Here is a 16,267-nt window from a genome sequence, read left to right on the forward strand (position 1 = left end):
CACTGCTGTTCCACAGGATGTAGGAATCATGCACAGAGCATGGGTACCTGGCCGTCACCTAGGAGATGTACTGGTCCGCGAAATACACCACCTGCACATTTACCAAATGTACGTTTTTGTGGTTCCTATAGACCTGTTCATTCCTCCTGGGTGGCACCAGGGCAATGTGGGTGCCATCAATGGCCCCAATTACCTGAGGGATGTGTGCCTCACAGTAGAACGCAGCCTTGACAGTAGGCAATTCTGCATGTTGGGGGAGCCAGATTTAGCTGCACATATGTTTGAGCAGGGCACGTAGCACATACCTCAGGATGTTGCAAAACATGGGCTGCGACATCCCAGCTGCCAGGCCCACTGTGACCTGGAAGGAGTCTGATGCAAGGTAGTGGAGGACTGACAACACCTGCACTGTAGGAGGGCTGGCATTGGGATGACTAATGGCTGGCAACAGAACCCTCTCCAACTGGGCCACCAGTTCCATGATGGTCACACAGTTCAGGCAACAGGTCTGGATGACGTGACGATCCTCCAGGGTGACAAGGTGGACTAGGGGCCTGTTCACTGGTGCATTCCTCCTCCTCACCTTACATTGTACCTGGGAACAGGAGAGAGTTGGAATTATGTTGTGCACCATAGAATGTGTTGACGGTGTTGATTTGGCAACAGTACAGCAAATTGTCACCTATGACACACAAACATACACACACATTACTCATTGGACACGTAAAATGGAAGCCACCTGTCTGCATGCATGGGACAGGTGGAAGTGAGATCATCCCTCCAGTGTAACACATGATGGCAGTAGGTGGTCACGACCGCCGTGCAGCTCACTATTGGTCAACACTGTAGCATATGGGATGCAGGAGGCAATGGTGATCGCTGCCAGTGGTGACGGTAGGTGAGCCCAATGTCATTGTCCTGTATGTGAGTTGGGTGAATAGGGATGGGACCTTGGTAGGTGGTGTCTGGAGCATGGACATGGGTGAGGGGCCTATAGCTACATTGGGTGACGAAGTGTGGGTATGGAAGTGTGATGTGTACTGTCCACTGCTGTTCTAGGGATGCCACTCTACATGACTGTGTCCTTCTGTCTGTGTCACCCATGCAGGTCAGCGCCCATCAGAAGAAGGGGATTTGGTGTGCCATCGCCAACCAAGTGAGGTCCCTGGGGGTCCATGCCTGGTGGAGGACCCACTGCAGAAAGTGGTGGGAGGACCTGAGACGTTAGGCCCAGAAGACTGCAAAGGCCCAGCTTGGGATGACCTTCCAACGAGGGAGAGGTGCCCATTGGACCCTGACCCCCTAATGGCCCGCACATTGGTGGTGGCCTACCCTGAGGTGGATGGGTTATTGAGGGCAGCCCAGCAGCCACATGGGGGTAAGTACTCACTCTCACTTGCAACATGTGTTGCCATGGTGGCTCTGGGTGGGGACCATTGGGTAGCTGTGGTGTGGGTGCTTGGTACAATGATGTCCATTATGGGAAAACCATCTGGGCAGGATTGGCATCACAGGTGTGGGTAATGCCATGCAGTCAGTGGTAGCAGGGCAGACCTTTCCAATGTTGGAACTGTGTGGCCACTTACTAGCTAGGTGTGCTTGCCAGCTCATGGCAACAGGATGATTGGACCTGGGGTGGCAGGCCTCTGGGATTAGTTCTTCCCAACCACTGTTCCATGGGTGGATCCCAGGACCTCAATCATCTGGCAGGCACTGCATATGTAGTGAGGTAGGGTGCGCCAAGTGGTCACAGTGCTAATTGACAATTGCCAAGGAGGCCTACCAACTAGCCATGCAGGATCAGTTGGGTGTGCAGTCCTTTACATGCCTGTCTCAACGGCCATTGGTAGAGGCCAGGTATAGGACATGTGTGGCGGGAATGCCACTCTTCATATACATATTTGCATCAGTCAGACAATCAGTGGTTGACATGTGCATTGTTGTGGTTTCCCCAATGGTGTTACCTAGTTGTAGGATGTGCAGGGGTTGGCATAGCATATCCTGGCATGGCATCAAATGCTGATGTTCAACCCTGTGTCACTGTTGTTCTGCCAGTGACCGACTGCAGCCTGTTTTTCTCTCTCTCTCTCTTTCTCTCTCTCTCCCTCCCTGTCCTCCTCTGTCTTTGTGTGCATCAGCATCATTTGGCGAAGGAGAAGGAGCACCTGCAAGTGGGGAAGCTTTAGCCCCCGGGACCCATGACGCTGACACCAGCAGAGCCAAGGGGACCATGGGGACGGAGGACGAGGGGAGTGCCACAGGGGAGAACGGATCGACCACTACATCTTCAGATTCCTCCTCCAATGGATGCTCCCTGGCAGTGGCTGACCCATCTGGGACCATCCGAGCACCATCCTTTTCTGCCACCTCCCTTACCAGCATCACCCTCCTGTAGCTCCCCACCCAGTTGCCTGTGCCAGCTCACCCAAGAGGGTGGGCATCACCTTCACCGCTGGCACCTCTGCCCCTCCCCCAGTCAGCCCTGCTGCCCTCAATGAGGAGGCTATTGACCTCCTAAGGTCCATCTCTGTAGGGCAGACAACTATCATGAATGCCATCCAGGAACTGGCATCTCAGATGCAACAGTGCAATGCATTCCTGGAAGGCATTCACAGTGCCTTATCCAGCCCACTGAGATCATTTCAGGCTCTGGCCTTCTCGTTGATCACAAACACCACCACTGCCATGCGCACACACAACAGACCCATGCAGACATGACAACATCCACACCCTGCACCGACTCCTCCACCACCTCCCCCTCACAGTCAGAATACCACTCACACCTGCAGTCAGCACCACATCAGTCACTGATCCAGCTACATGTGCCCTCACTGCCACCGTCACCACATTATCTGACCCCTATTCAAGCATCCCATATGCCAGACACCACAACTGTCAACAACCCCACATGCAGCACATCCACCCTACCTGCAGACACCACCCCAACATACACTCACACGTCCCCATGCCATCTCCCTGCATCTCCTCCCCACCTCCTCCTAGTGCATCTAAACACCCACACTCACCCAACCAACAGTCCCCAAGCACACACATTTCATCCACCCACACACCTGCACAAAAGGCACCTACACGTACATACCTCACAACCATACCCGCTCCCTCCACTCCCAAACGTCCTTACCTTGATCTCCCTTGTGCCCCCAAAAAATGTTTTCTCCATGAGTTTTCCCTTTTCCCCACCACTGACCCAGTCCCTGTTCCCCCAAGCACCAGGCTACCACTTCAAAGCCCCTGCCTTTTGCCTCCCAGTCCACCACTACCCCTGGTCATGCCCTTCCACCACCTGCCACTTCCGCCCTGTCACATCCACTGCTCCTCCTGCCAGATCTATGCCCATGCCTGCTCCCTCCAAATTCAAGTCCAATCCCGCTCCCTCCACTCCCAAGGCCAAGCCCACTCCCTTCTGTTCCAAGGCCAAGCCCACTCCCTCCAGTTCCATGGCCATGCCAGACCCCCCCCGAGCCATGCCGGACCCCCCCCCGGGCAAGCCCCTCCCCAAGGGCAAGCCCAAGGACCCTCCTCCAAACCCAGACCAAATGACCCCCCCTCCATCCCAAAACCCTGAGGTGCCTGCATACCCCATTGATGCCCCTGCCCTGCGCAGTCAGGCGTCAAGTTGGGGTGCCCTGTGTACTCGGTGCACTGTTGGACCTTTAGACTGGCCCTTGGGCCTGTGTGTTAATTGTTTGTTCAAATGTTAACTTTTAATATATATTAGAGGCACAACACCGTTGGTGTCGATGGTACCTACCTAGTCCTGGCTTTCCTTCCACATGTATGTGTGGTGGTTGTGGGTATTAGTGTGTATGTGTGTGTGTGTGTGCATGTTTGTGTGTTGGTACGGGTGTTTGTTTGTGTGTGTGTGTGGGCGTGGCTTCCCGTGTTGTGTGTTTGTGTATTAACTTCGTTCCCTCCAGTGTGTGCTAGGCTGGTGTACTTACGGTTGGTGTTTTGGTCACTGTTGCTGGGCCGGGAGTTGCATGGCTACGTGGGGTATTGAGAGGAGTTTCAATTCATGTGCCATGGCGCCTACGGAGGTAGGTGTTCCCTTCAATATTGTTAATTTCCACCAGACTTTTGGTGGCAGTGGGTCCGCCCTGGAAATCCTGGCGATCTGCAACCTTGTAACATGGTCGTGAGATACTGCCTGACCGCCGGCATGGAGATGGTTGCCGCCTGCCATGCTAGCCCATCCTCTGTGGTGGTACGAACAGTAAGTTCACTGTGTTCTGCAGGTGCCGCGACTGTACTTGTGATATGGCGGTCTTCACCACCGGGCCTGCAGCGGTGCGTCCACCAACTCCACCACCGCGGTTCGCTCACCGCCATATTTGTAATGAGGGCCTAAGTTTGGAGCTAATGGCATGCTGAAACAGTGAATTGTCAATGTTTGGCGAATAAATATTAGATGCATAGATTTCACCATCACCATGTGAGAGTAGATCTATAGCCCACCTGCCTTCATTGCCAGGCAGATATGATCGAAAAGCCAGATCAATTTGTAATTTAGAACAAGCTGGAGAGCAAGCTAAATTTGATATCAGTCCAAATCGTAAGGATAGAGCATGCTTATGGCATATCTTCGTTTCTATCACCTTTAAGAACATTACAATAAACTACTATCTTTTTTCTTTTAAGTACGTAATTCAGGCCTTTAACACTGAGAGAGATCACCTTCAAATTAGACATATAAAAAAGTAATAACAGGTCTCAGCGAACATAGTCACAAAATCGAAGGAAAAAATGGAAAGAAAAGAAATATATAAATGATAAAAACACACAAGAGAGCACAGACAAAAACACACAGCCATAAGTCATCTCTGAAAAACGAGATGACAAGTCCAGAGGGGTAATATATACTTGGGGGATGTGGGAGTATCCATGAAACAAATGGAACACCGAGCAATCCACAGTGCTGAAAATCTATTTAAAGGTACCAGCAAATAAATTCATGCCACCAAAAGATGATGGGGACTATATAGAGTCAACTCTTCAATGTAAGAAATTATAAGGACAAATATAAAACACACCAAGTATATCAAAGAGTTGTTAAATAATAAGAACAACAATGAGAAAAAAGTAAGCAATGAGAGGGGAGAATTTGAATATGATTTCTTAAATATCAGTCTTGAAACAAGAGAAAGACAGTATCATATCTGTAGATATTTGAATGATCATTATCCATTACAAAAGATTAAGGCCCTCATAACGACCTCTGCGGTCTTTTTGCAAGACTGCTGAGGTACCGCCGTGCTGAAGACCGCCAGTGGTGGCGGTCTTCCGCTCCACGTATTATGACCGCTGGCAGCCTCCGTCCTTTTGAGTACAGAAAGCCGTCAGCAGCCATACTGGCGGTCGGCGGGAAAGTAGAGGCTGCTCAACCTCCACCACCACATCAACAGAACACCGCCCACAGAATCACATCCCATCATTCGGTTTGGCGGTGTTCTGGTGACGGTGTGCTGGTGGTGGAGGTGCCCCCATGGATCCCGTCCCCTCCTGGAGAGCCAAGGGACAAGGTAAGTTGATCGTCCGTTAGGGGAGGGGGGTTGATATTGTTGTGTGTGTGCATGGAGGTATGCGTGTGAGTGTGTAGAGGGGGTGTGTGAGTGCGTGTATGCGTGTGGGGGTGCTGTGTGTATGGGAAATGTGTGCGGGTCGGTCGGTGTGCATGTCTGTTTGTATGTGTGCGGGTATGTGTTGTCCTGATGTATGTGTGCGTGTAGGGGTGCACGTATGTGCATGTTGGGGGTGTGTGTGTGTAGGGGTTTGTATATGTGTATATGTGCATGTTGGGGTGAGGGTGGGGAGGGGGTTGTGCCACCTTTGGGCGGTGGCAGGGGAGCAGGGGGTTTGAGGGGAAGACTTGTAGGGGGTAGCGGGGGTGGGGGAGACCCCTATCAGTGCCAGGGAATGAATTCCCTGGCACTGATAGTGCCTACTGCCATGGATCTCATGGCGGTTCCCAATCACCCGAAATCCATGGCGGTATGCAGGGTCCTGATACCGTTGGCGGTCTAGTGACGCCCGCCAGGCTGGAGACCGAAATCTCCAGCCCAGCGGTCATCACCGCCATGGCGGTCGGAATGGTGAAGTGGCGGATGACCGCGGCGGTCATAATTCCATTTTTTTTCCCGCCGGCCTGTTTGCGGTCTTACCGCCGCTTTACCACCGACCACCAGGGTCGTAATGAGGGACTAAATATGAATAGCCAATAGACATCATTGGTGTAAGGAAGAGAAGAAGATGAGAAGAGTGGAGAAGAACACTCTCTCTTCCCCTCCTAGATAACAAGGAACACTCACCCTTCTCTCCCCATAGATAAGAAATAAAGCCATGACATAAATAAAAACATAATGCAACAGTCTATGTAAATTAACGAACATGGTTGTCAACCACAAAAAGTTAAAAACACAATCACCCATTGGCATCTCTTCCAATATCAAGTCAAAGACCACTGTATTCCTGAAAGGAAGACATATTAGTAAGTATTGCAGTCAAAAATGTACTATTTTCATGTCAATAAAAAATAATATATCAGTATTGGTAAATAAAAGTCAAGTTGGAGGAAAATACAAAAAGCCGGAGGCGCTATCTTCTTCCATCCGGGTTTCAGATGTATGGTCCAAAAAAGTAGCAAGTTCTGAGGGCTCATCGAAAATTTGAGGTTTACCCTTGAAAATAATCCTGCAATAGGAGGGATCAGCAAATGAGAACGGGATATTGCTTTCAGAAAGTCTGTTGCTTAAAGCTAGAAAGCCCTTTCTCCTTGGCACAGTCTCTTTCGTGAAGCCCGGAGAAATAGAAATCTTAGTTCCATGCAGAGAAAACCCCTTGGATCTCTTCAATTGAACAAGAATAAAATCTGCATGTTAAAGACGTAACGGTCTAAAAGTTTCCAGGCGTAGGGTTATAGAGTGTTTGCATAGCAAATGTGAAGTTTGATAGGCACACTCTATTTCAAAGTCTTTATGAAGGATATTTGAAGGGTAGCCGGAATCCAGGATTCTAAGAAGTCAATCATAGAGTAAGATTTGTCCTCCACTCCTTCAGTAAGACCAAAGATTCTAAGAGTGCAGAGTCTACCACAATCTTCCATGTCTGTGACCTCTCTCTTGGGGGGAGAAGCAAACTGGTCAACCTTTTGAAGTTGTTTCCCTTGAGCAGATACACAATCTTCTACATTGCTAATTCTGCCATCAGCTTTATTAAACCTAATGGTCGGATCTTTCAAATCTTTCCTGATGGCCGCAGCCTCCACTTGTAAAAGATCTGTGTAAGTTTTAGTACTTTGAGAAATGTAATGAACATCATTAGGTTTGGCTAATATAGCCTCCATTGTTAAAGAGTCATCAGATTTAGCCTTAACAGGGGCTCAGGAAGTGGAGGATCTTGCTTTAAATGTTTTAATTTCCCCTTAATGTCTTTTTCTTTAGAAGCTCTAGGTTCAGCCATGATGTGAGGCAAGAGTGGAGATAAGCGAATCAAACTATATTTCAAATTTCTTCAACCATCATCTGCTGCAAATTTCACTGACGCAGAGCATATTATCACCACAGGCTGTTGTTGTTATCATAGCTCAATATGAAACCATTTTTGTGGGAATAAGTGTGCGAGGCAAAGACAATGGATCGTAAGATATAATAAAATCACAGAATAAGTTAGTGACCTCAAAGCAATAAGTCACGTTGATGATTAAAACAGACACATGGTTCATAGAGATATTGTCTTCAAAAATTCCATCAGCACATCATGGGTGTAGATGTCGTAGCCATTAGAACAGAACACTAGAGGATGAATCCCAAAACGTGACACTCAAAACTGGCTCTGCAGCTTTCCTGTCTTACAAAATCTATTCACAAGTCTCCGGTTACAACTCTCCAGATCAACACTTTATTGCAGAATGTTAAAAGCCAAATTATGGGGGGACTATGGGTCAAAAATAAAAAGTGTGTGGCTCACCCACAATAGAGAAGAAGAATAAAATACCTTCTGTATTTCCTCAGGCATGCAATGTTTACTTCTCCTCAGACAGTCTTTTCATCCTTCCACGCTGTTGGAGGAGAAAGATGCGTAAGATTATGGGAGGCGCAGTGAATTTAATTTCCCCGAGATGAAGAAGGGTACCACACTATTTACGCTAGCTCCCCTGGACAACATAACTCCCTTGATGGCATCAGCAAATGAAAAATGCTAATAGGGTGCCATCTTTGGAGCTGCCTGAGCCGGGAGAGGTGAACAAACAGTGATGAATAAAGATGAGATTGGGCCCCCAGTTCAAGCTAGCACTTCAGCAGGCTATGCATGAATATCCCCATTCATCTGCATTAATTTTTAGGGGCATCATGCTTTTCAATTGTTCAACATCGTGGAGGCTCACCGGAGCTCAGGAGAGCGCCTTCATCCATTGCTACTTCAAATCCATGCCCCTTTTTCTACAGTCTTTAATCTTTTTAAACATCTCTCAGTTTTCATTCACTTTTTACTTACACCAACTAAGCATAACAGTCAAAACAAGGGCCATTTGTGTATAAAGTGACTTTCTTCTACCTCTTTTGTCACTGTTTAACTTGATGGGCTTCAAGCATATTTGAGTAAGTTATTTGGGAGGTTGTCACTTGCAGAGCCCTCCAAGAAAGTGAGGACATTGGGGACAGATAGTGATAGTTGTGCATGAAGAGTAAAAACAAAGAATCTCTTCAATATGATTAATAAGAATAGTAAGAAGATGGACTTATTCACACAGAACCACAGCAGTGTCCAAGATGACACCAAGAAAACCTTCCCTCCGTTACCATTTGAGGATTCCTTGGGTGTCCCAAACTACTTTGCATCATATTACATCCCCTTTTCATTAAAGGGAGCATAAACAAGAAGAATGAGGTACACTGTTACATAGAAAACACACTTTTTAAAAAGTAGAATTTCTAAAACAGAAATATGGATTAATCTAATACATAATTATATTTACAACAAAGTTCCATAATGTGTTCCTTGAAATTCTTCTCATTTTCTTCATTCACCTACTATTTTCACTCCTAATCCTTACCCTTTCATTGTATCCATTTCCTCCTCTTTTCCCTTACTACAACCATTTCAGAACAGAAGCATGTTTGTTGCCTCACATTTCCCACCTCCCCACCTTTGACCACCACAAAGACCAACCTGAGGTGATAGAGAGTATCCAAACCTTCAGAAGTGGTCCTCATGTTTCACTGCATGCCTGATATCACAAAAAACTAATTTATTTTGTAAGGGTTGATACATTTATTTTAGGAACAGTACTTCTTAACACACGACTACTGTGCTCTAACTGCCAGTCACAGAATACTTTCCTAAACCCTCCTTCATGCTTCCACAGAACACTTTAAAGATACCCTGGACATGATTCAAACTAAAGTACATCATGACAAAATGTTGCAATTTTTCTTTATGTTTTCCATTTCACATGACAGAAAATGTCCATGAAGAGATAGACCGTGAAATTGGCCAGCACTGCAATCCCTCATATGAGGACAGAAACAAGATGCCATACACAAATGCTGTGATCCATGAAATTCTGCGAATAGCTGACATTTTCCCAATGGGCATAAACCATGCAGTGGTGAGCAACACCCAGTTCAGAGGATACACGATTCCTAAGGTATTTTTTTATTATTTATAGATGTTGAGCCCTTAGTGAGAAATCGTCAGTTGTTGAGTAAACTTTAATATGTCCTAAAGATCATTACTTGTAGATTTCAAGAATATTACATAGCTCAACAGCGGTTTTGTTACCCTTAAACAGTTTTGATTATATTTTGAAAGAATTAGGCTCTCATTTCTCCAAGTTACACCTGGTCCTTTGGATTGCCCTATTCCTCTGTAAGTGAAGATATACCAACCTGCTTTTTGTGGCCAGAAGAAGAGACTGTTGTCCCATTAACCTCTTCCAAACCTAGGTGAAAAAGATCCACATTTGATATATACTAACTTGCTTGAGTCAACAGATATATTTTACTGGGTTACCATCTTCTTTTCTTCACAGTGAACATACACACAAAACTAGAATTATTAAAAACCTATTAGAAGCAACCTTAGTCCAGAATATATGCACATTTATGGAAAATAGATTAGCATCTAAAAGTCATGAAATGTAGCATATACATACCACATCTGTTTGGTAAATCTGGAATGACCTTAGCTCACAAGCCATGTCTGTGAATGCCCTTGATGAAACACACTCCCTGGATACCAGCCTTTGCAACTTTCTTCCATAGAGAGTTAAATTATCCTATTTGTTCTGTTGTGGCAAGGAACTAGGCAATGGTGTTATTGTGATATCTGACACAGTGTGTCAAAAATCCAATTTGCTTTCCTAAAATCTTATATTTGAATTATCATTTAAGAACAACACTAAGCCTAAGCAAGATAAGCTAACAAGTGAGATATATAAATACACTAGTAAAAAACAAACTGAAAGAACATATACAATTTAAGCAATATGTGCTGACTTTGTAATAATATATGAAAACATATTTAGTGTTCAATAATAGCCAATGGGGGAGGTTGGGGAGGTTATCAGTCACATGCAATAGCGAGCTAAGTGAATTATGGGCTCCAATATAAAATTAACTTTGTATAATTAAACAACGATGAATTGAGTGGCCATATAAACTTGTTAGGATCTAGATCCATGAGCACCTGATTACAGTTTTCTTTATTATTAAAAATATGATTTACCTTCTGCTACAGATTCACACAGTTTCATATGCACCTTTTCGGGGTCTACTCACAGCAGTGTCAAGTAGAGGTGGGATCACCAGTCACTTTGTGAAAGTGTGTGTCTGACTTCCAGGATTGGTGAGAGGAGACCTAAAGCTCCAAAAGTGTCAATATAACCCTTGGTTGAACCCTCCCTTTGGAGTGCTTGTAGGTTCACTTTTAAAGGCCGTAGTTCATGATGGCATGAGAATTTACTGGCAGCATGACCCTGGCTACAATGAACTGTTATGCCCATCTGTATTCATGCATTAATCATTGAAAGAGGGACAGGAACTCCTTTCTGCATCAAAGTGACAGTATTGTCTTCCTTGGGTTGGATGGTGCCTTGGATCCTGCTTTTTATCTCTTATATGCTGCAATAACTAGATATATTAAAAGTTCAGTAACACTAGGGTCTGTTTTTCTCTTCATATGATTTAGCAATGGTAGAATGCATGGAAATGTTGCCCTTGTAAAACAGGAAATTACATATTTTGAAGTTGTTGCTGCTAAAAATGTTAGCTCACATTCAATTCCATGATGCTAAACTATTGCCACTACAGGGTGAAATTTCTGAAGAGGTAAGGAAAATGGGGTAAACAATATTTATGAAAGCTTATTTAACTAAACAAATGTCCTAAAACAAAAGGTACTCCTGCAATCAAATTAATATTTTGAAAACTGCAACGACTGATATAAAGTGCAATAGCATCATTCCTCAGTAGTAACAAAAACATGCATGTGTCCAAGAAGAATGTAATTTCTTAGAAATTATGACAGCGGTAGTACATCCTTCGGTGATGGCAGGCCGAATCTTAGTGCTAAGAATCTGGATTTGTAAAAGCCTTTAATAGTTCCAAAAAGATAGCTCTGTGGAGTTGGCATTTTTACGTGTTGATGCATAGCCATACGTGCTTAAGCTTTTAAAAGCATTCCTTGTCTTTGGGACATGATAATAACTTTGTCTGTTTGTTCCTTACAAGTGTAAAAGAGTTATAAGGTAGGTGTGCTTCCCAAAGATGTTACTCATCCAGCACTTCTAAGGCTTCACTTCTCGTGTGCGGCCAACAGTTAATTTGACTGTTGTCCTGAATCTCTTTCCAAGTTAGTGCTTTTAGTGTATCCAGGAGGCTCATTCTTAAAGATGACAGGTACTTGAGAAGGGCACTTTGCGGTACTAGCCATTTTCCTTGTAGCCCGAATTCTAAACAAATTTGTGCAGGTGAAGTATTCTGTGGGAGGTGGAAAACGAGGCAGAAGACTTTGCTCTGGGCATTGTTTAAAAATACTTAACAAATACAAGAGCAATGCAGAATGTCCACAGGAAACTGTGTAAAATTATAACAAAATACATATCCATGTGTGAGAAAACAGGGCTGATTGCAGAGGCCCCATAACTTTTTGCCCCCATTTTCCTCTTTTTGCTGGTGTTTTCCTGACTTTTATGGTGCCCTGGGTACTGCTAACCAGTCCCAGGGCCTGTGCTCTGTGTAAAATGGATATGCAAATTAGGCTAATTATAATTGGCTAAGTTAACCTACCTATAAGTCCCTAGTATATGGTAGGGCATGTAGGTTTAGGGACCACAGCATAGGTGGTGCACACCTAGGTGCACTGCTGAGGTGCCCAGTGTCATTTTAAAAGCAAGCCTGCCTTGCTGGCTGCTTTTAGATTAAAGTTATATGCAAATTCGACTTTGGAATTAAAGGTACTTCCAAAGTCTTAAACTACCTTATTTTTACATATAAGTCACCCCTAAGGTGTGCCCTATGTGCCCCTAGGGCTGGGTGCCATGTAACTATAAGCAGGGACTTTATAAAAATAGATTTATAAGCCCTGGTGAGGTAAAAACAGCCAAATTCGTTTTTCCCTCATTGAAGTAAATGGCCTTCATAGGCTAGAATGGGCAGACTTTATTTTAAATTTTAAAGTCTCCTTAAATGTTACATACCAAGAATTTGGTATCAAATTAATTGTTGTAATAAATCCCACAACTTCCAGTTGTTGGATTTAATATAACTTGTTCAGGTAAAAAGTTTAGACTTTACCTAAAAAGTTGCCAATTTCAGCTCTGCATTGTTTTTGCTGCTGTGCTCTGATTGGCCAGCCTGCAGCAGATTCTGCCAGGCTGCCTTGATGAGGTGTGAAGTGGCCAGGCTTCACACAAAGGAATGTGCTTGGGGGAGAGAATCTCCCCTCAGCAGATGGTGAGGCAGGAAGGGGGAGGGCTGCCAAACTGGTCTTCAAAGGCAGAGAAGGACATTTGCAGCACCCAGCAACACCCCCACATCCTGCAACCCCAGACAATTAGGTGCCCCCTTGATTAGATTAGGAGAGGGCAGGAGAGGGGTGTGTTTATGATTTTTAGCCACACCAGTGGGTGGGCTCAGCCAGATGTAACCTCCAAAAATCAGATTCATCCATGTTGGATTTTTAGAGGCTGTTGCCTTCTGGGATGGATTTTTGCCACACTTCCCAGGAAGTGGTCATCACAGGTACGACCCTGTCCCTGATTGGAGAACCAGGGCTCCCCTGCTTTTCACCCAGGAGCAAGGATAAAACTGGCAGACCTGCACCCATACCTCAGATCCCCTCCAGAATTCAACAAGAAAGGAACTAAAGAAGAAGAAGGACTGCCCTGCTGGACCCCTGGCCTGCACCTGGAACCTGCACTCAGAAGGACTGCACCAGCTGCACACTTGGGCTTCACCACAAGAAGGACTTTGCCTGGCTTCAACTGGTTCAAGGAGGGACTCCCTGTTTGCTACAGGTGAAAAATTGCTAACCAGAGTCCCCTGCACCAACTCCTGAAGAAAGCGACCAGCTGACCACTGTCCAGTGGCCAAAAAGGAGTTTGGGCCAGGTGCATTCTGGGAGTTGAAGTCCGCACCCCCCAAGGACCATCACAGAACTTCTGGACCCTTGGGATGAGCTGTGGACCCCAAAAGAACCTTAAAAGAACATCTGGGTGAAGCCCCAGAAGTTTGGAAAAGATTTGAGAATTTTTGGAAAAAAGCTCCAGAGAGGGACCGACCCGCCGCGGAAATTCTAGCCGGCTTGCCTCAACCGCGACCCGGCCTGACTTCGTGGTTCGTCCCGGTAAAGAAAAACATCCAAAAAAGAGACTAAGTCCGAACGTAAAAAGTTGACCGGGACCTCCCAGCCATCGTATCCGAGAAGGGCTCCATGGACGTCGGATCAAGATCCAGGTTTACCCCGGTCGAAGGATTTTCATCTCGAAAAAACGACTAAGTCCGAAGGTAAAAGTCTCCACCGAGGAAACCCACATCGCGTATCTGGACAAGGGCTCCAGGAGGTCGGATTCAACTGGCAGGTTCGTCCCGGTGAAGAAAAACTTCAAAATAAAGACTAAGTCAGAAGGTAACTTTTTAACCGAGGCCTCCCGCGACCTGTAGCCGAGCAGGGCTACATCGCGGTCGGCCTGAAAGTTTGACTTTGCTCCGGTCGAGGTGCAACCAGATGACCCGATTGGCGCTTTTTGTTTCTAAGCGCTAGAAAAGTAATAATTCTTTAAAAATTCATATCTCCGGTTCCCCTGAACCGATTTTAATCGTTTTTGTGTCATTTTAAAGATAAAAATATAAACTATTTTTATAAATTGTTTTTGGATCTTTAAACTGTTTCCTGTGTTTTATTTAATTACTGTTTTGTGATATTTGAATGCTTTACACTTTGTCTCCTAAGTTAAGCCTTGACGCTCGTTGCCAAGCTACCAAGGGTTGAGCTGGGATTAATTTACTGAGACCTAACTGTACCTATGTGGAGGTTAGTGGCTTGTTGCTAGGTGTAGGTACCTACCTGCCCTACCAATAACCCATTTTCCAACATAATTGGAAGCAGCGACGGGATCCTGTACTTGTGTTCAATATCACGTTACAGTTTTAGGTAAAACAAATTAAAAATCCTTTAAATTGTCCTAGTGCAAAAATTGTTTTTAATTTTTAATTTGGATTAATTTCAATTATTGAATTTTTGTAATTTTTCTAAATTCTTGTTTCCAATTTTTGCAAAAAGTTTTTGTTGACACAAAACTAGGGAACCATGGAGCTTGATCTGGCTAGCCTACCCACACTGACAGTAGTCCAGCTTAGGGGGTTTTGTATTGAAAGAGGGTTGCCTGCAACCACTGATCTCAGGAAGCAAATCCTGATCACATCCCTGACAGCATGGGCTGAGGCCCAAGAGGTAGAGTCAGAAGAAGCTCCAGAGGAGGGAGAAAGAAGGGAGGATGCAAGCTCTAACCACTCAGGGGAGGGAAGGCATCTGAGCCCAAGTGAGGATGAGGAAGAACGGTCCTCAGTAAATACAGTCACTAGGGGCAGATCCAAAGCTAGTGGTGGGAAGGGGGTCCTTTCAGGAGGAGAGAACCCATCCATCAGAGAAGGAGAGCTGGAGGCCCAGCTAGCATACATAGCTTTGGAAGCAAAGAAGCTGGCCCTAGAAAAGAAAAAGTGGGCATACAAAGAGAAAAGAGATGGAAGCAGCGATAAAGAAGCTGAGGTGTCCATGGGTGGGGGAGTTTGCCCCAGATTACCCAAGGGGGTAGTTCCTGCTTATGTAGAGGGGGATGACATAGATAAGTGGCTGGGGGCCTTTGAGAGGGCCCTCCAGATGAGGAGAGTCAAGCCTCAGTACTGGGGTTCACTTCTTTGGGAGTTAGTTCCCAACTCAGGGAGGGATAGGCTTCTGACCTTAAGGGGGGAGGAGGCAGATTCATACCCTAGTATGAAGAGGTACTTAGCCAAGAAGTTTGGTCTGACCCCAGAGCAATATAGAATGAAGTTCAGGGACACCCAGAAGGTCAGTACCCAGTCTTGGGTTGACTTTGTGGACATTTCACTAAAGGCACTAGAGGGCTGGATTATTGGTAACAAAGTAGATACTTATGAGGGGTTATACAATCTGATCATGAGAGAGCACATCTTGACCAATTGTACCCAAGAAAGGTTACGCCAGCATCTAGTGGACTCTAAGCAGACCAACCCTAGAGAGCTAGCGGAGGCAGCTGATGAGTGGTTGAGAACCAGGGTGGTTGTCAAGTCCCAGGGGGGAGACTCCAAGAAGGGGGGGACAGGTCCCCAAAAACCTAAGGAGGGAGGTGGTAAGCCCACCACAGAGACTCCCTCTGTACCCCAGAACCCTAAGAAGGAGGAGAGTAAATCCCACTCTGACCAGCAGAGACAGTTAGACCCAGGGTTAAAAAAGCTCTTGGACAGTAGGGCTTGCTTTGACTGTCAGCAGACAGGTCACTTCAGAGGAGATGCAGCCTGTCCAAAGAAGGTGGTTAGCACTGGGCTGTCCAGTGTAGCCATAGAGGAGGATTCCTGAGATGATGAAGTCCTCCTAGCATTGTGCTGGGAGACAGGACCAGATGGTAAGCTGGTGATCCCTGAGGGTGGGAGTAGGCACTTCCACCACATTCAAGTGAATGGGATCCCTACCACTGGCCTGAGGGACACCTGTGCCAGTCACACTATAGTGA

General features: G+C 45.8%; 1 protein-coding gene across 1 annotated transcript in view; it reads left to right on the forward strand.

Annotated features, from left to right (window-relative positions):
- Window positions 1–16,267, forward strand: part of LOC138259676 (cytochrome P450 2G1-like) — a 698,383-nt gene that overhangs the window by 556,019 nt on the left and 126,097 nt on the right. Inside the window, exon 7 of the mRNA XM_069207550.1 lies at window positions 9,477–9,664. Within this exon, the coding sequence (XP_069063651.1) occupies window positions 9,477–9,664 (188 nt within the window). The remainder of the gene's footprint in view (window positions 1–9,476; window positions 9,665–16,267) is intronic.

The sequence above is a fragment of the Pleurodeles waltl genome, chromosome 9 (genome assembly GCF_031143425.1).
Source record: "Pleurodeles waltl isolate 20211129_DDA chromosome 9, aPleWal1.hap1.20221129, whole genome shotgun sequence".
Classification (NCBI taxonomy): Eukaryota; Metazoa; Chordata; class Amphibia; order Caudata; family Salamandridae; genus Pleurodeles; species Pleurodeles waltl.